This window comes from Xenopus laevis, chromosome 6L, assembly GCF_017654675.1.
Source record: "Xenopus laevis strain J_2021 chromosome 6L, Xenopus_laevis_v10.1, whole genome shotgun sequence".
NCBI lineage: Eukaryota > Metazoa > Chordata > Amphibia > Anura > Pipidae > Xenopus > Xenopus laevis.
In genome coordinates this window covers 105,019,505-105,044,452 of record NC_054381.1, presented here as the reverse complement: position 1 = coordinate 105,044,452, position 24,948 = coordinate 105,019,505, and the positions used below count along the sequence as shown (strand labels likewise).

General features: G+C 37.5%; 1 protein-coding gene across 5 annotated transcripts in view; it reads right to left on the bottom strand.

The window, feature by feature from the left end:
- znf516.L (zinc finger protein 516 L homeolog) overlaps positions 1 to 24,948 on the bottom strand; it is a 93,587-nt gene that overhangs the window by 26,193 nt on the left and 42,446 nt on the right. For all 5 annotated transcript variants that reach the window (XM_018267846.2, XM_018267848.2, XM_018267845.2 and 2 more), the window contains one exon: positions 13,268 to 15,201. In XM_018267846.2, coding sequence (XP_018123335.1) covers positions 13,268 to 15,041 — 1,774 coding nt within the window. In that variant the 5' untranslated portion in view covers positions 15,042 to 15,201. The remainder of the gene's footprint in view (positions 1 to 13,267; positions 15,202 to 24,948) is intronic.

Here is a 24,948-nt window from a genome sequence, read left to right as displayed (position 1 = left end):
ATGCTAAAAGTTAAGGTAAAGGTGAACAACCCTTTAATATTATTTGACAGGTTTTATGTGTTCCTAGACTTAAATTAACTGTTCTGCCCCAATGCCATATAAAAACAAGAAAACACAAGTGTTGTATGATAATGGTCGCACATTATAATAACACTGTACCATTTTCAAAGTAACACAGTAACCTTGGTCTTGATAAATCAAGGCAAATTTTTTTTAAAAAAAGGTGACAACATCAAGATCTAACAAGCACAAAGTAAAAAAAAACAAAATCTGTTGTTTCAATTTTATCAGACCTAGGTGACAGCAACCGCAAGGATTCGATTATCCAATTACATCTTAACTAAGTAACTAATACTAATAATAAACTAACTAACTAATACTCAGTGCTAAATGAAAACATGGTATTAGTTCAGTGTCAATGACTGTGCTCCAATTTAAGCCCAAAACAATACTGTGGCTACACAACCAGAATTATTACTGGTCCCATCTTTATGGTATTCTGACCCTTGTACTTTTACTGGGGCCCAGAATATTAGACGAGGCAATGGTGCTTATTGTGCATTCTGGTTGTTTGCGTTTGGTGGTAAATAACTCTTGCTGCTCCAGTGTGCTGAAAATTAACTAATCTATTAACTAATCCATTTGATCAATCTTTTTTTTTTTTGCTTGACTTGACCTGTGAATGCCATCTTTTGGGCTGATGGCATTATACAGCTTTGTATATGTAGTTTGAGGTTGATAAAGGTGTATGCTACAGTGTTTTATTATCGGTTTTATTTATTTATTTAGATTTATTAGATAGTGAAATTGTTAATACTACAGTAATTCTAATAGTCATGGGTCATTTAAGTCATTTTCCAAGTTTATAGCATAATGCTATAGAGTTGATTTAACTTACAAAGTTAAACCAATGATTACTGGTTACAACACAGATAGCCTTACTTATCAAGGTGTTTGCATTATGGGTGTAAGAGCATCAAGCAATTGCTAAAGTGAAATATCCATATAAATAGGGCTCCTAATAACCAACTTTTGGAAAGACTTGTTGAATTATCAACCTATCCACAAACCATCCCATAAAAGTGAGTAGATTTCTTTGCTGAATTTTTCTCTTTCTAAACCAAACCGCTCAAACAGATTAAGACTATTGGTTTCACTTCCTTTTCTTAGGTGGCCCAACTGTTAGTCTTTTGTAGTTGCATGAAACAAAATTATAGGGCCCTGAATCGGCCACAACTGTATCGTTCTTTAGTACACCTCAGTGCTCCTGCATGCCTTTCACCATAAGAGAAATATTATGTTAAACCCAAAGTAACAGGTAATGTGTGAGTTGCTGCCCCTCTAAATTATGCATGCACTGTGCAGAGAGTGTTACATACACCCCTGTAACTTCAGTGAATGAACAAAAGATCCCATTATATGCCAGAGACTCCCTTTCCATGCTCCACACACTATAGAGATATCGATCAGGGAAGCCTGCTGGAGGGCCCCATACAATACGCAATAAGCTGCTAACTTAATCCGTCAACAGTTTATATCTGCTCGTGTATGTAGACCTTAAGCTAGTAGTTTCCCAACTATAGGGCTGGTCACTTACAGTGGTGTGAAAAACTATTTGCCCCCTTCCTGATTTCTTATTCTTTTGCATGTTTGTCACACTTAAATGTTTCTGCTCATCAAAAACCATTAACTATTAGTCAAAGATAACATAATTGAACACAAAATGCAGTTTTTAAATGAAGGTTTACGTTATTAAGGGAGAAAAAAAACTCCAAATCTACATGGGCCTGTGTGAAAAAGTGATTGCCCCCCTTGTTAAAAAATAACTTAACTGTGGTTTATCACACCTGAGTTCAATTTCAAAGGTTATAAAGCCGTTTCTAAAGCTTTGGGACTCCAGCGAACCACAGTGAGAGCCATTATCCACAAATGGCAAAAACATGGAACAGTGGTGAACCTTCCCAGGAGTGGCCGGCCGACCAAAATTACCCCAAGAGCGCAGAGACAACTCATCCGAGAGGCCACAAAAGACCCCAGGACAACATCTAAAGAACTGCAGGCCTCACTTGCCTCAATTAAGGTCAGTGTTCACGACTCCACCATAAGTGGAGACTGGGCAAAAACGGCCTGCATAGCAGATTTCCAAGGCGCAAACCACTTTTAAGCAAAAAGAACATTAAGGCTCGTCTCAATTTTGCTAAAAAACATCTCAATGATTGCCAAGACTTTTGGGAAAATACCTTGTGGACCGACGAGACAAAAGTTGAACTTTTTGGAAGGTGCGTGTCCCATTACATCTGGTGTAAAAGTAACACAGCATTTCAGAAAAAGAACATCATACCAACAGTAAAATATGGTGGTGGTAGTGTGATGGTCTGGGGTTGTTTTGCTGCTTCAGGACCTGGAAGACTTGCTGTGATAGATGGAACCATGAATTCTACTGTCTACCAAAAAATCCTGAAGGAGAATGTCCGGCCATCTGTTCGTCAACTCAAGCTGAAGCGATCTTGGGTGCTGCAGCAGGACAATGACCCAAAACACACCAGCAAATCCACCTCTGAATGGCTGAAGAAAAACAAAATGAAGACTTTGGAGTGGCCTAGTCAAAGTCCTGACCTGAATCCTATTGAGATGTTGTGGCATGACCTTAAAAAGGCGGTTCATGCTAGAAAACCCTCAAATAAAGCTGAATTACAACAATTCTGCAAAGATGAGTGGGCCAAAATTCCTCCAGAGCGCTGTAAAAGACTCGTTGCAAGTTATTGCAAACACTTGATTGCAGTTATTGCTGCCAAGGGTGGCCCAACCAGTTATTAGGTTTAGGGGGCAATTAATTTTTCACACAGGTTTGGATTTCTTTTCTCCCTAAATAATAAAAACCCTCATTTAAAAACTGCATTTTGTGTTTACTTGTGTTATCTTTGACTAATAGTTAAATGTGTTTGATGATCAGAAACATTTTGTGTGACAAACATGCAAAAGAATAAGAAATCAGGAAGGGGGCAAATAGTTTTTCACACCACTGTATACGAGGTGTGAAGCAGTGGCTGGGAGGCCCAGCCTGATGGTTGTTCAGGGCGAGATTTGAGGAGAATTGTCTACTGGTGCTATGCTAGATTTGTGAATGCCAAGCTTAAGTGAGAGAAAATTGCAAAAAAAACAAAAAAAAACAATGACTCGCTGTCCTATATATTCTTGACTGTATGATACAATTGGTTAGCAGTATGTTACAACTGGTTAGCAGCAGTGCCTATAAGAGGCTTTGTATAGAAAATGCTACTACTCTAAGCTATAGGTCTGAACACTCTTTTGAAGGTTGAAGGTCCCCATAGGCTTTGGAACAATTTTTAGGTCAAAGAAAAATCGTTCGATCGATGGATTAACATTTTTTGGATTTTTCGTTGGATCAAACTATTTGCGGTAAATCCTTCGACTTCGATATTGGAAGTCGAAGGATTTCCATTCGGCAGTCGAATATCGAGGGTTAATTAACCCTCGATATTCAACCATGAGTAAATTTGCCCCTACATGTAGCACGTGCCCCAATCCCCTCTGGTGTGTGTTGTCTACTGCAAAGCACAGAAAGGTAAAAATAAATACTATGTTAAGACAGACATCTGTCTAATTTGCTTTTAATAAGTAAATGTATATGTTTCAAATTACATACAAATTCAACTTACGAACAAACCTACAGACCCTATCTAGTTCGTAATTCGGGGACTGCCTTTACAATATTATTTTCCTAGTGTAAAATGCTAAACATGGAAAAAGCTTTAACTGTCTACACTTTGCCACTAGATGGAGACAACCTACATTATATTGACCAGATTTTTCCGCCTAACATTGTTTTACTGTAGCATTCAATAATGAACTGTACAAAGCAAAAACAGGCTGACTTTACTGGCAAATACTGTTGAATCCCATAAAGTTTCAAGAGAGGGAGATACGCAAATACATGCATACATCTCGAAATCAGAAATTTGAGAAGAAAGAAAGACAGCTCTGAATTACAGCCATTTCTCAAGTTTCCATTCTAAACACAAAAAAACACAATTATTTTCTCTTTGTCTCTGAAATTATAAAACAGTACCTTGAACCTCATGGTAACTATGAGCCATAAATCCTATTGGTGGCAAAACAATCCTATTGGTTTTATGTAATGTTTACATGTTTTTAGTAGCCTTCCGGTAATTTATTTTATACATTTATAAATGTCAGAAAGATCCCTTATCTGGAAATATGCACACACAAATACATTATTTAGTAAACTGAATTTTAAATAGTGGTAATGTATTGTTATTCAGCTGGAAGCCAGTAAGTGTCTGGTATCAAATCTGGGAGTACTTTGCCAATAGTTTTTACCAGTTATATATCAACTTGTTAAGTTATAAATACATACAGGTACATACAATACAATTAAAGATGATTTAAAACCTGTTGCGCAAAAACCACCATTTGGAGTGAGAGCAAGTCAGACAGACAGCTAGACAGAGGGAAATACTGCATTCTGGAATTTCTCACTGGAGTGGGGGGGGGGGGGGTAAGTATTCACCAGGGACACTAAATGAGATAAAAGAAAAAAGAAACTCACTCATGCCATGTTCCTCATGCCTATTTAATTCGGATCTCACATGCTTAAAGGAACAGTAACATCAAAAATGAAAGTGTTTTAAAGTAATAAAAGTTAGTGTTCAGAAACAGTAACATTTTTTATATAAATAAGCTACTGTGTATCAATGGGGGCAGTCATTCAAAGGAGTAAAGGCTTTACACAGCAGATAAAGCTCTGTAGAACATAATGATGTTATCGGTTATTCACTATTTAACCTATGCCATATAGTTTTTTTTTTCAATTTCCGCCATTGCTACACAGCCGCTTGTTTACATGAACTATAGTAGTGTTTCTGAAGCAAACAGATCAGTTTTAACAGTGCAGGGCAACAGTACATCCTGACTTTAAAACACTCACTTTTTGGTGTTACTGTTCCTTTAACAGGGTTGTGCACTATTCTTAGAGCATTTCACAGTATCAATAGTTATAAAAAAAAATTATAGTGCAACAGTTCTTTTAATTAATTCTGCCTTTCCCTGGATGTTCTTGGGTTTAATAATAAGCAAAATCCATGAATCACCTTGTTTGATAGATACTAGTATTTGGCTGCTGACGGTTACGGTTAAGTGTACCGTTGATAGGTGCTCCTAGGCCTTTCTCCAAAAAAGTTTCCCCTTAGTGTAGCCATGCACATCTTGGGGCAAAATGAGCCAGACACCTGACCACCCATTCATTCATTCCCAGATTGTAAAAGCTGCATGTAAAGGGAGTATAGGACAGTGAAATGTAAGGCAGCACACTAAGCTGTACTATTTTTCTTTAAGGGAGGGGGGAAGTGTTAATGGAATTTCGATGCCTGTTGGATTGGTTGCTGTGCACATAAATATGACTCCTCCATTCTACCTCAATAATTCCTTTGTTACAAACAGCCGAGTAGCAGCAGCTTTGGCCTTTCACACACATTTATCTTTCCAGCAAGGCCCAAAGCACATTTTACACCAGTGCAGCCACATGTTACAAGCAGGAAAATTCTTAGATTCATAAATATCAGAATTTTTAAGGTGAATATAAATGGAAAGTTATCTAGGGGCTAATGTGCAAGAGGATGCATTTTTGTGCCTGAAAACCTAACAAAAGCAAGCAATCTAGCAAATTTTTTCAACAAAAATACCCATGTGTTTTTTTAAGCTATGCTTTTTATTTCTTGAGCCAAACAGGGAAACTGATGCTACTCCATACTTTTTATTGCAACGTAGATAATGAGATTGTGAACAGATAAACAGAAGTCTATCATACGCTGAGATTACCTGTGCACGAAGAATGCAATAAATGTGATTAAAACAATAGGCAAAACGTATGTTCCTCACAAGCCCTTCATTTATCTTAGGGCTTATACTGCATATTTAAAATAAAAAGATAACAGATAGTATAAATTGTCGCTGTTCCTTTAAGTCAAGGAAAGACGTATTCATTTCAGCATCCTACAGGGAATCACTGTGGAAGATGTAACTCAGCAACCCCTGCACAAGCACATGTAAGTTATAGCTGATACAAGATCATTGTGGGTTTGTATTGTTACCGTAATATGTTTTTGTGGCTTACTGCAGAATTCAAAATGATGGAGGAACTATGAGAAAGGAAGTGAACTTTCTTGTAAAACAAGCTGGTTGAACCCCCCTCCACCAAATGCTAAAATGTTACTTGTAATATTCAAACAATCCCATGTGCCATGCAATCTCAAGAACATACAAGCCAAAACAAATGGGTGGAAAAAGCCACAATAGGGTACACTACCCCCCAAGCAAGTTAATTTCAAAGGTATATAGCAACAAAATGGCCCTTTCCCAAAATATGCACAAAATCAGACAGAAAGATTGTGACAACTGATTTTAATATTTGAGAATTATCATTAAACATGGGGACCCATAGTACAAATACTCTCCCTCCCAAGGGGCCCCATTTATTAGCCCATTGGTTATGTGGATTCCTTAGATCCCTTCAACAAGCAAAATGAGTCAACAAAAATGTCCCTGGAATACAAACAAACATTCTCCCCAACTATGCCAAGACCCCAGCCATAATTCACCCAAACCCATGTCGACTCCCTGCACAATTTCTGCCCCTTTCACAATCCACAAATCATGTTCTTTTATTTCAATGCCCCCTCTGTCACTGAGAGCCCCTGATTGCAGTACATCAGCCCTGTTTTGTTTAGCTTTACTCTTTTATTTTTATTGGATGTCTTGTGTGTGCATTATTTAAGGCTAAGAATTAATACATTCTACCTGGCCGGCAGGTTAAGTGTGCACTTTAGGAAGAATAAGGCAGGGGCCACAGCCTATATGGAAAAAATAAACAAAAGCGCTAATTTAGAAGAGATTTATTTTTTCAGCTACGAGTAAAATACTTCATTCAAAAGGTATTGCAGATGGAATGGCTGATGGTGGGCCCTGGTAAATGCTGCTTTGCCCCTTTATGAAAAGTGATCCTATGTGCAGGACCAAGTGCAGTCACCACTATTCCTACCCCAAAGGCAGCTCTGTTTATAGGCTTCTGACTAGACATTTGAGAAGCAAAGGAAAACTACTCCCCCCATACATTTGCTAAAGATGCTTGTATCTTAAAGGGGAACTATCGCGGAAATGAAAATTGAATATTAGCTTCAGCACACTGAAATAAGAAACTTCTAAATATAATCAATTAAAAATTCTGTAACATTTCTGAAATAATCAAGATCTTCACTATCCATCTCTCAGCATCTGTTTCTCCTCATTCTGTCTTCATTCAGGAGTTGGGTGTCAGATGAATGATCCAATATATCTTATAGGGGGGCTCCTTTTGCCTAGAAGATGTATTAGAGCTCACTCTTTTAAAATCCCCAGAAATCCCGTCTTGCTACATGCAGAATTTGTGAAAAAGGGAGTTATTTTGTTAGATTTTATTTGTACTGGAATCAGTTACTTGAGTGAGCTCTAATGCATCTGCTAGGAAAGGGAGCCCCGCTATAAGATATATATTATCATTCACTTGACACCCAACTGCTGCATGAAGACAGAATGAAGAGAAACGGATGCCGCAAGAGGAAAAGTGAATATAAACTTGATTATTGCAAAAACAATGCAGAATATTTAATGGATTATGTTTAGAAAGTTTCTTACTTCAGTATGAGGAAGCTTATATTAAAATGAATTAATCTGTAAGCTATTATATAATCATATGGAATAATGAGGATATGTGGCTGTGCCATACCAAGAGTTGCAGATATGTACCAATGTGCTGCTAAACAGAACAGCACAAGGCAAATCCTAATGATAAAGTCTATTCCCTTGTAACTGTATCAAGATTTTAGCAACGCATTGAATCATGAAACAGTGGAACTTTATTTCTGCTGCGGGGTTAGGCTGTGACGCTAGATTGTAGTCTCTGGGTCGCTGCAAAAAACAAAAATTGTTTCCACTGTGATGAAAAAGTTGCAAAAGTGCAGGAAACAACACAATATATTCCACTGCAGTTCAACCCTGAAGAACACAAGCTGGGTTTGAATAAACAATGCCCGACACTGGGATGCTCTTGGGAAGAAAAAGAAATTCTGATAATAAATAAGGTTTAATGTTAATGTTGTGATACACAGAGTCATTAGTTAGCATCTGCTCTATGTTATACAGGTTTTTTGCTCTACTAAGCTAATTTATTCCTTATAGAAACATATAGACCTTTAACACGTTTATTATACGTACTAGGGATTCATAGCAAACATATCTGTAAACAGATGTAGTGATTTGTTTCAATTACACAAATTCTTAACATCCACATAGCCTTTGAGAAAGCTGCATGTTGGCCTCATTTTGTACGCCAGCAAGTAGCAGGTTAATCATTTGAGGAGCATCTCCTTAGCATAAAGCAATAACACAGAGAGCAGCTGCCTATAATGCAATTGCCATGTTCATACAAAAGAGGAGCTGAAATTCTGGTCTCATATCATCACAGGTCTGTGCACAGAAAGTAAAGCTTTACCCCTCTGGGAGCCCCCGGACATTATTTAACTGCATTGAATGGCTAACTCAAAGCTTGTACCAGAACTGCCTGACAAAATAAACTGCTGTGCTATTATATTTAGCTAAGGAGTATTAGGGATAGAATAATTAGGCTCATTTTCTATTGTTTTGTGTGTCCTCTAGCCAGTCACATGATGAGTAACGTAACTACCTAGTACCTTCTTATTTTGTTTTATATTATTATAAAGAATAAATAATTTTAGTACAGTTATATTCCCAGTGCAACATTTGAGTCAGGAGCACAAAATCAAGCTGTTGCATATTGTTCAGCAACATATCTAAATGGGACCGCTGAATGGATATTAGGGAATCAGAACCTCCCATGTGGATGGCTGTACTGCACCGACCCCACTGATTTCACTGCAAGGCAGCAGAAGTCATCCACTGACTAAATAAAGAACTGAATCAACTCGGAACACAATGCAGCCAGGGAGCTCTATACTTAAAGAAATATGGTCATGGGAATTCTTTTTTTTTTTTATCAAAACGCTTCAGATAATAGTTCTACTCCAGCAGCATTCTGCACTGAAATCAGTTTCTCAAAAGAGCAAACAGATTTTTTTTATATTTAATTTTGAAATCTGACATGGGGCTAGACGTTGTCAGTTTCCCAGCTCCCCCAAGTCATGTGATTTGTGCTCTGATAAACTTCAGTCACTGTTTACTGCTGTACTACAAGATGGAGTGATATGCCCCCTCCCTTTCCGCCCCCAGCAGCAAAAAATGTGAAGGTAACCAGCAAACAGCTCCCTAACACAAGATAACAGCTGCCTGGTAGAGCTAAGAACAGCACTCAATAGTAAAAGCCAGGTCCCACTGCATTACATTCAGTTACATTGAGTAGGAGAAACAACAGCCTGCCAGAAAGCAGTTCCATCCTAAAGTGCTGGCTCTTTCTGAAAGCACATGACCAGGCAAAATGACCTGAGATGGCAGCCTACACACCAATTTTACAACTAAAAATAAAAAAAACACACTTGCTGAATTAGGAATGAAATTTGATATTGTAGAGTGAATTATTTGCAGTGTAAACAGTATAATTTAGAAATTAAAAAAATACATCATAAAAATCATGACAGGATCCCTTTGAAGGAACAGTAACATCAAAAAATTAAAGTGTTTTAAAGTAGTAACAATATAATGCAGTGTTGCCCTGCACTGGTAGTAAAACTGCTGTGTTTGCTTTAGAAACACTAATGTTCATATAAATAAGCTGCTGTGTTGCAATGGGGGCAGCTATTCAAGGTAGAAAAGGCTCAGGTTACACAGCAGATAAGCTCTGTAGAACATAATGTTATCTGTTATCCGCTATTTAACTTGTGCCATATAGCATTTTTTTCCATTTCTGCCATTGCTACACAGCAGCTTGTTTTTATGAACTATAGTAGTGTTTCTGAAGCAAACAGATCAGTTTTACCAGTGCAGGGCTACAGTACATGTTATTTTCATTACTATGTAACACAAATTTTTTTGGGGTTACTGTTCCTTTAAGTCCTGCACGCTGTTGCTTTCCTATACTTTGCCTTTCTTATACTGTTTGGAACCTAGTGCTCCCTACCCTGTGCTAGGCGCGCGCGCATGTGTGTGTGTGTGTACACAAAGTACGGTTAATGTTTGTTGTGTTACTTCAGATTTCATGGCTCTGAATGAACAATAGATTAAACAGATGTGTTTGTCTTTGGACTATATCTTGATGTTGTAGGCATAACCTTTACTGTTCTTTGCAGAACATCTGGCACCATTCAACATTTGTAGGACTGGATTACTCTTATCCTGGGATTTTTATTCTTTAAATTTAAACAAATCGCTTGTGCAGAGGACAACAAAGGAATAAATACAATTCTACAAGATTGTGACAAATTTTAAAGGCTACTGTTGTAATATTCAGTCTAAAATGTGTTACACTACATCATATTAATATTTTGCAAATTTTAAGGAGAGGGGCACATGCAGTGGATGGTCCTCTTTTGTTCAGCTGTGTTTTGTAAAAAAAATATAGGTATTGGATCTATTATCTGAAATGCAAGGGACAGGTTTTCTGGATGAATCACCTTAATGCAGATCACCATATCCTATGGCTAATTAAGAACTTTTTTTTGCCTTCAACATAGACTTAGGGGGTTATTTATTTACCTCCAAATACCCGAAATTCCGAGAAATCCGAAAAATTCATGATTTTTTGTGTTATAATAGGCTTAAAAAAAATCACAAATTTTTCAGAATTTATTAAACCCCGAGGGCTAAAAAGCCAGAATATAAAATCACGGCATCTCAAACCTGTTGAGTTTGCATAAAAGTCATTGGGAACAGTCCCATTGAGTTTTGGTTGTGTCGGGGGTTTCGGGTAATTTCACAATGTTTTTCTGAGCTTTTAGGTGAAAGCTCCGAAAAATTCGGAGCTTTTGGGAAAAATTTGTGAAAATCAGAGTTTTTCCCGCAAAGCAAATTTTCGAGAAAATGTAATAATAATTAAGCTAGTTGTAGCAGCCAATATTGAGATAAATTCGGACATTGATAAATAACCCCCTTAAACTTACAGACACTAAAAACTACTCTTCAAAATATTTATGTATATTAAAGGGGTTGTTCACCTTCAAACAACTAGGTGTTTTGAGATAGAGCACCAGAAATAAAGACTTTTTCCAATTACTTTCTATTTTCTATGTGTGATTGTTGTTCTAATATTGAAATATAAAGTGTAATTTTTCACCTTCTAAAGCAACTTGGGGGGGTCGTCAACCCTGTAAACAGTTCTAAACTGATACATTTAGTTGATACACTTCTTATCTTTGTCCCTGCTGAATATCAGTTTCATTACAGGCAGCTGTTAGAAATGATACAATAGTTGCTAATATTCCAGAGATGCTGCAAAATGTTGCAAAATGTTAACAGTTTAGAGTCTGCACCTGAATTACTGAGCTGCCAGACTCAAACACCAGAGACAGGAACAGTCAACATTACACTTAGATTTTGGAAAAACCGTAAAAAAATAAATAATGGAGAGTAATTTAAAAAAAAAAAAAAGAGTCTTTATTTCAGGGGAACAATCTGAAAACAACTGAAAAAAGTGTTTGGAAGGTAAACAACCCCTTACAAAAGTTAGCTATAGGTCATTTTGCTTATTTTTTGCCGATAGTTCTGCTTTTGTGAGTAATTATTAAAGTTCCTAAACCTGACTGTTTTGCCAACCTGACTGTCCCTTTTCAAGCTGTCAGTTAGAGTTCTAATGCTAACGGACTACTGCTGCACAAATACGGCAGCCCCCTCATACAGGAACATAGGTGATCAGATTGGTAATGTAAATGTATTGGGCAAATAATTTTATGGCAAAATTATAAATAGCATGCAAAGACAATATTGTGTTTGAGGTAAAAAAAGGTTTAATTTTTGGTGTCAGTATCTTTTTAAGCTAACTTATTTACCATCAAGTCGACAATTGTATAGGTCATTTACAACGTGAAAGGCAGGGAGCAAAGTGCAAAAAAAACAAGATTAATCTGCCATTATTTCGGACATTCTTGTGAACTGCTGCAGATCTTTGCACAATGTAGTATTGAAAGATGGGCAGGGGGTCATATAGGTGATCTTCGTAAATGACCCCCTAACGTCTTCTTACTACAGAAAAGGGAAAATAATTCAATAGTAGAAATATCTCTTGCACGAACAGGGAGGATATTTTACTCTGTACTATGGATCCTGTGGTTGTCAGTTCTCATTATTAATCCACTGGGCAGATATGTAGAAATGTGTCATGCAGAGTAAACAAAATAGATAAATATGGTAATTATGCTTTCTAAGGTTATGTGGGGATGGGTTTGTATTTTATACTTTTGATTTAACCCTGTAGTTTTCTCAAGTGCCTAGTTTAGGGAGATTTAAAAGTCAAGCTAATTTATATTTGTTAAATGTAAACAATGAGAAAAATGCATTATTATAGTCTTAATCTGACATTTTCCTTACTTCCCAAGAGTTGCTTGCAACTCTGCCCTCTTCTTTATTTTAATAGCATCTCCTTTTTGAATGTTGTACAAATCTAAATAGATATACAAAACCTATATAAAAATCTAAATTTGTGAATGCCCCTTCCTCTTCCTTATCTAACGGGGACAGCCTGTTCTGCTTTTATCTATACATGAGCTATACTACAATGCCAGCTGTTTGGACACAGTTTTATAATGATGTGGTGCTTATGTGTTTATGCAAAGGGGTCAGCATATTATTGTTATCAAGTATTTTTAGAGCGCCAACATATTGCGCATCGCCGATACTATACACTTGAATGTATTAAGGCTAGATTAGGCTTGAATGGGGAAGGAAAATACATTTTAGTCCAGTAAAACTACCTCCAGTGTGGTAGTATCTCAGTGTATGTGCTCCAACACAAAGGCAAGATTTTGCATATCACCTCCTTGCACTTTCGTATTTCCACCACGTGTCCATGGCTGTACTCAAAATCCTGCCCAGTGACTCTTCCTATAATTTTTTCCTGCCTATCAGAGTTTTGCAAATTCTTCTCCTTGGAGGATGCGGATATGTGTAATTAAAAAACAGACAAATTCCTGAATGCAGTCTTAGGTGTTGGTTTGTTAATTTAAAGTTGCTTTATAGGTTAATCTATTGTTCTACAAAACAATTATTGCATTTTATAAGTATTACTTACCTTGTAAAGGAGTCGGACCTTCTTCAAAACTATCGTCATCAGCAGCATCCTCTCCCATACCAGTGGCAAGAGAATCTTCTGGGGCAGATGCAGAGTCTGGGCTACTGGGCCTGCTAGCAGAGTCAATGTCACTGTTTGAACCATATCGTTCATTGTGAGAAACTGATCCACTTTCACTGAGGCTCCTGCGGTCTTTTCTATGCACCCTGGAATGAAGCACCATTTGATGATAAGTGCGGAACACTTTTCCACATTCAAAGCATTCAGTGGATTTATTTTGAGAGGAACGCCTGCTCTGACGGGAAGGAGGCCTGAACTCCAATTCATTGGAACCATCTATATTTTCTCCAGATTGTGTATTGATACTTTTCTCTGATCGGCTACCACTTGTGGAGTTGCGTTTCTTTGGGTTGCTGGTACTTTGACTGTCTGTCTCTCGTTTTCGCTTCTCCTGATTAACAGAGTTGTATTCTCCCTTTTCTCTGTCATAAGTTACATCAGCTTCTGTTATGGCTTCATCCCATCCAAGATATTTAACATATTCTGAAGGCTCTGCAACTTTTCCTTTTGTAGCCAATTGCCATGCTTGGTAGCTATTGACTGGGTCCAGCTCTGGAATTCTTTTTCCTTGTTGTGTATCAGAAGGACTATTAGCCTCTTTTAAAGGTCTTAAATGAAAATAGTCTAGGAAAAACTCCTTAGCCACTATTGCATTTGGGGTGCCATCAGTAATGCTTTCGCTGTTTTGCTCTACTGTGTCTGCAAGAGAGCTTTCTTCAGTTTTACAGTGCACCAAGTTGTGTGCATTTAGGCTTTCCATATTTGTAAACAAGTTTCCACATTTCATGCAAACTTCATAAAGGCTTAAACCAGTCATAATGCTCTCTTCCTGAACAACATCATTAATAGTGGCTACTGGCTCAGAGTCAGATTTAGGTTTGTTTTTGTTCCCCGTTTTTGGACCATGAGACTTCATGTGGTTCTTGAGAAACCATGGCTCTTTAAATCTTCTGCCACATATATGGCAGCCATGATCAAATGATCCTCTGTGCTTCTTCATATGGGCTTTAAGAAACCATGCTTGGCCAAAAGCTTGACCACAAACTTCACAAGGAAACTCCCCTGAATTGATTTCAGTCTTGCCATTCTCTGCCAGACCATCTCTGTTTAATGGTACTGCTGTAGTGATATGGTCTTTTTCTATATGGTTTAACAGAGTCTCCTCTCTTAAAGTCATAAAGCTACAAAATCTACATTTATAGGGTTTGTGCACTTGTAAAAGATGTTGATCAAGTTCTTTCTTTCTGTCATATTTGTTCTTGCAAAACGGGCACTGGAAGTCGCCAAGTTTATCATCATCCTCTACTTCAGCCTCTTCTATTTGTAAGGTGCCATTAAGTATTTTGTTGCAAGCTGATGTGCTTTTAGTAGGGCTTGCACATCCTCCCATACCCTCAGAAGCACCCAGTTCTCCAACGTGTGAATCTCCCATTTCCACATCCGTTACATGGTTAATTGTGCTACTTCTATGGGTCCTTAGGTGTATTTTCAAGTTACCTTTCTGAGCAGCCCGGTGATCACAGTAAGGACATTTGTATGGCTTTTCACCGGTGTGCTTTCGCATGTGCTGTGAAAGGGAGCTCTGGAAAGGAAAGCTTTTACCACAGATGACACAGCTGAAGCCTGATGATGCTTTGTCTTCTTCTGTATCATTTTTGACAGACTTTGCAGAAGACTCACGCAGCTCCATGTCAAATTGTTTCCTACGATCCATGATCAGCGTAACATTAGGCAGGTCAACTGGAAAATGACTAAACTCAATGCAGTAGGGGTTGGTAGGACAGTTGCGTTTTCAGTGATAATCTATTATCCAGCATAACTCCTGAAGTGATGACCTTCATAGATCTAGATCAATACGCACTGAAGATGGATACCTTAAAACAAATAGAAAACATGTTAATGTTCAGAATCAAACATTTCTGTAAAACAAAACGTTCATTTCAGACAAATTCAGTTCAGAAAAAGTATTTCGCCTTGCTAGGCTAAGGAAGCTTTAATGCATAAGGTAATGAAACTAAAATGATGTGCTTTACTTAGTGCTTCTATTTGAGCTATAATGTTTCATAATCCTACTTTATTAAATTGGCTTTTAGCTTTACAGTGAACTCAAAAGATGCACAAGGGAAAAACAGTACACAAGTTTGTAAAAGAAAAACAGCTTTATTTTTAAAGTGATCTAATGATCAGAGAGATCAATTGCATGCAGTCTTGGCCAGGCAGAAACACAAAATATACTGTAAATGTATTGTTTCACAATACAAACTCAATTAACTCGGGCTTCCTATAAAATAAAGAAACTGAACAGAATAGAAAATACAGGATGGAGACAGGATGCAAATTTGCTTAAATGCAAATATAGATTCCAATTCAGCATATGACCTTAAAATCCATATCTGTGGATTTAAAAATTCATTAAAATCTTCAATAATGTTAAAAAAAATACACTAATCCACTACATCTATACTTAATAATTAAATACTAAGTTAATTACAGGCATGGATCTGTTATCCAGAAACCCATTACCCAGAAAGCTCCAAATTATGCGAAGGGCATCTTCAATAGACTCCATTTTATCCAAATGATTCCCCGTAATAATAAAACAGTACCTTGTACTTGACCCCAACTAAGATATAATTAATCCTTAATGGTAGCAAAGCCAGCCTATTAGGTTTATTAAATGCTTTAATGATTTCTAGTGGACTTAAGGTATGGGGAGCCAAACTATGGAAAGATCCCTTATCTGGAAAATACCAGGTACCAAGCATTTTGGATACGTCCCAAATAATATAACACAAAATGCGTAAGGCGGAGGACACAATAAATCTTTTTACTTAAACTATCTGATGGAAGATTGCCTTCATTTGAGTGCCTGCTCCATATAAATTTTGGAGTTCTAATAAAAAGTTTATTACAAACTGATTTGCTTTACACAATGTTTGACAAATGTTGTGCCTTCTGCTGCTATGAACTACATATAGCAAAAGATTGGATGGATGACAATGTAGGTAGTTCATAAGACCTGGAGAACTGTGCGATAGACATCACTGACTACAACAATAAAATACCAAGGTAGAACCAAGCCTTCTATAGTCAGGAAGCCTCCAGAGAAAACTGTGGCAAACAAAAAACCAGAATGCTTGGTTGGACCACAGGGAAGTAGGTACAAGCTATAAAAGAATCCAACATGGAGGGCACAATATAACGAGGCTCAACATAATTTAAAAAAATAAAAAAAAACAACACATACTCAAACAGGAAATTCCCAAAACAGAATGAAGTATGAGAAACTTGGTACATGTCAACACCTGAACAAAATAAACAGTCAGTTAATAATGGTCCCTACATTATGAATAAGCCTTAATAACCTATGAAATTCTAAGTGCCTGGTCAGCCCATGCTGTGCCACACACCAAGCATAGAAATGTCAGCCAGTAGCTTATTTGAACAAATTGGCACAGCAATTTTTACGCGGATGCAATTTTCTCTTTCAAACAATGTTCACTTGAGGCTGAAACTCACACGATAAGTAACCAAAATGATTTGAACCATATGAAGCGAATCTAAAAATTAAAAGCTATGTTTTGACTTAAAATAAAGATAATATGTTCCATATTACAAAGCAAAAACTATAATTAACCCCTCTTTTGAAAAGCATTCTAAGGAAAATGATCTTTCGGATAGACTTATACCGGCCAGTAAGAAAAACAGAAATTTGTATAGTTGAAAATAGTTCAAGACTTATTTTTACTGAAAAAAATGGATCTATCTTTGAATAGGGCAAAAGGATAATTTATATGTAACCTTAAATTCCTCCTTTTATAGACCATACAAGTATGAGGATATCCCTTACTGTGGGTACAGAACATTTCATCTCTCCAGACTCCAGTAGCACATATTAGGAACAATGTTCCGCAAAGAATTACATGAGTGAAGAGATTTCCTTAACGATGCAGTAGGAAAAATCAAGGTCTTTATAGACATTTAAATCTAATACACTCTTGGGAATTGCGGACATCTGAGTTTGCTTCAAAGGGTGAGAAAGGTGAATACTAGTGTTGGGTGAATCTGACCTGTTTCGCGGAATATTCTCAAAATGGAGAAAAATCCCAAAACTGCATTTAAATCTACGGATGACATTTTTTTTTCACCCATTGGAGTCTTTGGGCGTCATTTTTGCTGCAAAATGTGGCCAAAAAATTTTGCTCGTCGCTAGTTAATACCCATTATAGAAATAGTCAAGGGATTAATGTTAATAGAGTTGCCTAAAATTGCCAGAAAGAGAGTGCTGATCAGGGTTTCTAGGGTGGGCAATGAAATATACAAGGCACTGTAATGTAACCAATCATGGCACTAGAGGGCCATCACCTAGCATCTTTGTTCAATGACTGCTCAGCTACCTTTGTTCCTTTACATATTTGCATTTATACATAGAATGCAGTGTTTCCCTACAATTTACCTCAATAGAGGCTTCTCTTGTACATAACAATGTAAGTAAAAACCTTTGTGGTCATAGAACAATCTCACTTTTTTACTCATATCTATGTATTAAAGGGGAACTAAAGTCTAAAATACAATAATGCTAGAAATTAGGGATGCACCGAATCCATTATTTTGGATTCTGCCGAATACCAAACTGAATCCGCAAATGCAAATTAGGGACGGGAAGGGAAAAACATTTTATACTTCCTTGTTTTGCAACAAAAAGTCACGTGATTTCCCTCGCCACTCCTAATTTGCATATTCGGACGGGCAGAAGTATTTGGCCAAATCCTGCTGAAAAAGGCGAATCCCGAACCGAATCCTGGATTCAGTGCACCCCTACTAGAAATGCTGTATTTTGTATATTAAACATAAACTTACTGCACCAGAAGCCTAATTAAACAAATGATTTATGTTTTCATAGTTGGCCGCAGGGGGCTGTCATCTTTTAAATTTGTTAAACATATTTGCAAGACCAAGACCAAGCACATGCTCAGTGTGGTCTGGGCTTCAGTTGGAAGGTTAAGCTTAGGGATCATCATAAATTATAATAACAGCACAAGTCAAAGAATATCTGTTATAGAAGCCGATACAGCAAGACTGATTAATAATCAGAATATGGAGACTGCACTGGGTCTGCGGATACAAATCTCTAGATGGTCGCCGGCTGCTCTACAGGTAAACAAACAAAGCTGCTCAAGTTCTGGGAAGTAAGGTGGGGGGGCTCCCCCCTGCTGTTTGAAAGTATGATCAGTTTCCCTGTAGAGCAGTTAGCTGCAGATAGGAAACTTCAGATGGTCACTGTCAGAGCAAGTAAAACGAAGGGGGGATTTCACTGCATACAGTCAGGTAAATAAAAAAAATGGTACACATTTTTTAATTGAAGTATATTGGAGATGGATTTCTTTTCCATTAAAGAAAGTAAAAATTGGATTTTATTGTTTTTGCCTTTACATCCCCTTTAAGGCAAGTTACATAGATATAGCTTCTTGTGTATAAATGCAGGTAGGCAGAAAAGTAATGTTCTGTGCACAAAATATGTCTTCGGTGTCATATGTCATAGTCAGTTTATGTTACTGGTACAGATCTGTTATCCAGAATAACCGGGACCTTTTTATTCAGCAGCTCTCGGTTGTTAGGGTCAAAATTACCCTAGCAACCATGAACTGATTTAAATAAGACACTGGAATATGAATAGGCAAGAGTCTAAATAGAAAGACAAGTAATAAAAAGTAGCAATAACAATAAATTTATAGCCTTACAGAGCAGATGGCGTAAGGCACCCCCATTTGAAACCTGGAAAGTGTCAGAAGAAAAAGGCAATTAAAAAAAAACTATAAAAAATAAATAATGAAGACCAAATGAAAGTTGCTTAAAACAGGCCATTCTATAACATACTAAAAGTTAACTTAAAGGTTAAGCACCCCAATTAATGGGCAGTAGTCACATTGGGCTAGTAAAGAAGCCCACATTTCTAACCTACTTTAGTTCTCCTTTACATCTCCTAAATACTTTTTAAGACCTTTTTAGGCAACAAACTTTTCTCACTATTAACAAACACATTTGTGAGTAAGCTTTTTTATAAAAAGTAAAATGTAATTCTTTGTTTTTCTTTACAACCATTTCTTCCAATGTTAAACAATTTTTCTTCCAATTCAGTTGTTTTCGTATAGTACACTATGAATACTTTTCCATCATAAACATTTGTATATATAGCGCCAGCAAGTTAAGCAGCAGTTCACTATATAACAAACAGCGGTCTTACAATAATTAAATAAACAAGTGTAAAAATAGGATCATACGGCCCTACTCACAAGAGCTTACAATTTTTCAGCTACTTTTAATATTATGTCTTTAGAAGATTTACTACCAGCAAAAACAGATGAGCTACAATTTGTAACAGCAGCAGCTGCAGTTGCTACTGGGCATGTTCCCTGAGTGCTTATGGGTCAGGGCACACAGGCAGATTCAGGGAGGTTAGTCGCCCAGCTACAAATCTCCTCTTCTTCGGGGACACTAATCTCCCCGAACTGCATCCCCTGCCTTCCCACCGGCTTAAATGTAAATTGGTGGCGGGGTGGTACTCGGATCGATTCGTTTTCTGAAGTTGCACGAGGTTGCCTACCGAGGAAACTTTGTGCGACTTCGGAAAACGAATCGCTCCGAGTGCCATCCCACCGGTGGTTTACATTTTAGCCAGCGGTACGGCAGTTTGGGGAGATTAGTCGCCCCGAAAAAGAGGAGATTTGGCTCCCCAAGGGTCGGGGCACACTGCCAGATTCGGGGAGATTAGTCGGCCGGCGACAAATTTCCTCTTCTTTGCAGTGACTAACCGATCTGCCTTCCGCCGGCTAAAATGTAAATCGCCTGGGGGCAGGCACTCTGAACGCTTTGTTTTCCGAAGTCGTCGGTAATTGCCTCACAAGAAAACTTTGAGCGACTTCGGAAAACGAAGCGCTAGGAGTGCCTGCCTCCAGGCGATTTTCATTTTAGCCAGCGGAAGGCAGATCGGGGAGATTAGTCAACACGAAGAAGAGGAGATATGTTGCCTGTGGACTAATATCCTCAAAATCTGGTGTGCCCAGACCCTTACAAGCAATTCATTTGTTGAAGGCATTCCTAGAGGCACACAATGCTATTTGGGGGAAATACGTCGCCCAGCAACAAAGCGCCTCTTCTTCTAGCAACTAATCTCCCTGCAAAGCCTTCCCGTTGGCTACAATGTAAGTTGCCCGCGAGATAGCACTTGGAGCACTTCGTTTTCCAAAGTAGTCTAACGAGGAAACTTTGGGCGACTTCAGAAAAAGAAGTGCTTTGTGCGTCATCCCGCTGGCAATTTAGATTCTAGCAGGCGGGAAGGCATTGCGGGGAGATTAGACGCCTGAAGAAGAGGAGATTTGTCGCCGGGCGACTGAATCCCCCGAATCTTGGCGTGTGCCCTTACCCTTATACTGCTGTGAAATGCATCCACTAATAGAGCAACTGAATCCTATACAGCAATTGTTCTGACCATAAAGACTGTACATATCCAATTAGAAAACGTACACCTTTAACTATCGCTTTATCTTATTTATGTATTCAAATTACTGCACACAGCTACGATAGTTGGAAATTAAAACCCACCCAAATATTTAAAAAGCCATATCAGCCAAATGATCAGCTACCATTTAATAACAATATTATGGTTATAAATTATTGTGATTATAAATGATTATGATATAACATTATTATGGCTCATACACTGCTGAATACTACCTTGTGTAATGGCATTCCCTCTAACTAGGTCTTATTATAGGGCTTGTGAGTACTGGGTAAAGGGGATGATAGCAAACAAAGAATATGGATTGACAGGGGAAACTGTAGAAATAATGAAATGCTAAGTGCAAGCTTACCAAGGGCAAGCCTGAACAGTAGCTATATAATACCAGATTACTTAAAAAGAAAAGCACGCAATGACATTAGCAGCCTATGAATTAGACATAGGCGTGGCCAGCTATTGATAATTAGAGACAGATGTTGAAAAAGGGTTTATGATTCTGGAAGAAAACAGCAGAATACAGTGCAGAAAATGTACTAAACAAATCCCTCACTGCTCACATTGTCCTTAAAAAGGGAAACCGACTTTTGCTTAGCATGTAAATCTGCAAGCTGAGAACACATTTGAACACACAAAGGGGTGTAGTTATACAGCAGGAAATTGTACAGGGCTATTTCAGGTTACAAAGGCAAACACAATACTTTCCTAAAAAAAAAAAAAAGAAAAAAAAAAAACTGCGTTATAAAATTAAGTCTATTTCTAATTAAAATAAACATATGACCTAATTTTGAGCTGAATTAAATGTGTTTGTGTAAAAAAAAAAAATTGACAACCAGTAGATCCAACAATAATAATTGCTGGTCATACAACCAATGAAGAATTTCTTCTTGCACACTAACTGGCACAAGACAGACAATTAAAGGCTTATGGGTCCAAAATAGCTGTATGAAGTGATGCATTCAGCATTCGAAGAGTAAGTACCATTGATGGCAAGGCCTTGGGGCTTCTGCTGTTCACAGGCCAATCAATAATCCATTATGAGCAAAATACATCAATATGTGAATATAAAGAAATACATAGAGACAGGCACTATGTGCACTGTAAAAATCATAGATGATATTAAGGGCTGGTCTTCAAATAAAAAAAAAAAAAAGCACACACAATAAGGGTAATCATGCAAGCAATAAAGGACAGATCCACATCTTTTATTATTGATCTTTATTCTATGCTGTGGCGGCACTGGGCTAAATGCAAACAAAGTTCTTTGTTTAAACACCACATCAGTTTAGAGAGCATTCTAAAAAGGCTGGTGAGGTTCTAAGAAAGACTCATTCAGTCATACCGTATATTGGAGACATCCCATACCAACACATGTCTCAAAGAATTAAACCTTTTATAAAAAATAAATAAAATAAAAAAATGGACAGAAAATTAAAATGTGGCATCTGCATAACATATTTAAAGGAGAACTAAACCCTAAAAATGAATATGGTTAAAAATGCCATATTTTATATACTGAACTTATTGTACCAGCCTAAAGTTTCAGTTTTTTAATAGCAGCAATGATCCAGGACTTCAAACTTGTCACAGGGAGTCACCATCTTGGAAAGTGTCTGTGACACTCACACGCTCAGTGGGCTCTGAGTAGCTGCTGAGAAGCTAAGCTTAGGGGTCGTCATAAATTATCAAGCAGAAATTGAGGTGTGTCTGTAATATAAGCTGATGCTACAAGGCCGGTTATTAAATTCTGACGCTAGTTGCAATGGTTTCTATGCTGCCGTGTAGTAATTATCTGTATTAATTACTAATCAGCCTTATATTGTGACATTTCTATTCTGTATATACAGTATATTGTGAGACGGTCCCTAAGCTCAGTAAGAACAGCAGCACAGAGCACGTGCAGTGAATCAGCAGAAAAGAAGATTGGGAGCTACGGGGCATATTTGGAATCACAGATCTTCCCTGCTAAAGGGCCGTGGTTGCCTTGGGCTGGAACAGAATCCCAAAACATAATCTACAACATTTCTAGCTACTTCTTTAGTTAAGCTTTACTTCTCCTTTAAACTAATTAGGTCAGCCAAATGAACCATGCTGCATGTGACAAATGTGAACACAATGATGTCACAAGTATACAGAGAATTTTTACTAAGCACATGGTCATCTGGAATGGGTGCTAAGAATAGGACGTGGTGTCTTTTGCAAATCACACCTAAGTATATTTAGAGTTTAAAAATAAATAAAGATAAGCACCCAGCATGATCTTGGGTGGATGGGGTGGCAGGGGGAAAAAATTTATATCATTTTGGTCACAGAGAGGCTTGGGTGAAGAGAAAAAGACAAATTGTCCATATTGATCAACTTTACTAAAAGCCTAGTTTGTGGAAAAGTTGTCATTTTAATGGAAAATATAACGGGAGAAATCCCTCTCTAGAAATGATATAGTATGTACCAATTCATTTCTAGAGAGGGATTTCTCCCGATTGTTCATGCTGCGTTGACTTACAGATATGATTTATTTTCACAAGATGCAGAAGTGGAAATATTCCTGCTTTGTTTAAATTCTGCGTAGTAGTATTGGTTTGCACATTTCATGATAAAAACAGAACAATTATAGCTACAATATCGACACAGAAAAATGCAATGTATGGTAAGGGGCAGAGCCTTCAGACATATCATAATACTCAATGGAATTGGCACTAGGTTAATGTAACACCGGGTGGATTCTCTGCCAGAGAAGAGTCTGAAATTGTGCCTTTTTCCATAGACTTTTATGAAAATTAGGCGTTTTTGGACTGGATCTGGGTTTTTTGGATTACGTAGCTGTGATATTGACAGTTTCCATCAAAGTCCATGGCACTTGAAAACATGTCAAAAGTATTATACAGGTATGGGACCAGGTAATCCAGAATGCTCAGGACCTGGTTTTCCGGATAATGGATCGTTCCATAATTTGGAACTTCATACTTTGATTACTAGAAAATCATATAAACATTAAATTAACCCAATAGGAATGTTTTGCCTCCAATAAGGATTAATTAGATCTTAGTTTGGATCAAGTACAAGGTACTGTTTTATTATTACAGAGAAAAAAAGAAGGCATTTTCAAAAACTTGGATAAAATTGAGTATATGGGAGACAAGCTTTCCTTAATTTGGAGTTTTCTGGATAATGGGTTTCTGGATAACTGATCTCATACCTGTATATGTTATTCCAATAAAATGTTTTTGTTTACATTTGGTATCTGTTCATACAACACTTATAAAGAAAGCCCCATTTTATATGAAAACAAACAAAAATCAAAAAAAAATTTGAAAAAATTTTTTGTATATGAGGGGGAAAAAAAACACCAAGCTACAACACTGGCTATATCCTATACAAGGCCGGTAGGAGAAATTGAGCGTTGCACGATGGATCGTCGCCCTGTCGCCTTTTCTGAAGAGTAGCTCAAGCAAAGTATTGGTAAGTTATTTCTTAATAAAGACTTTGAGATTTTACAGTTAAATATGTCTTGGTGGTTTTTTTTTCGTTATATACAAAGAATTTGTAAAAAAAAAAATTTGATGTTACTGGTCCTTTAGACCAATTAAAGGAACATTAACAAATAAAAGTGTTTTAAATGAATGGCAATATGACGTACTGCCCCGCAATGGTAAAACCCATTATGAAGGATGCTCTGGACCAGGGGTTTTCCAGACAACAGGTCTTTCTTTCATTTGGATCTTCATACCTTAAGGGTGGTGGCAGACGGGAGATTAGTCGGCCAGCAACAAATCTTCACTACTGCGTGTGAGTAATCTCCCCGAAATAAGAAATGAGTGCAGAATACAAATTGCCAGCTGGATGGCATAAGAATCGCATTGGATTTCTGAAGTAGTCCTAAGTTGCCTCACGAGGAAACTTTGGGCGACTTCGGAAAGCCAAAGCGATTTGTATGGAGGGCATTTTGGTGAGATTAGTCACCCGCAGCAGTGAAGATTTATCGCAGACGACTAATCTCCCTGTCTGCCACCCCCCTAAATCTATTAGAAATTAAACATTAAATAACCCCAATAGGCTGTTTCTGCTTCCAATAAGGATTAATTATATCTTAGGTTGGATCAAGTAC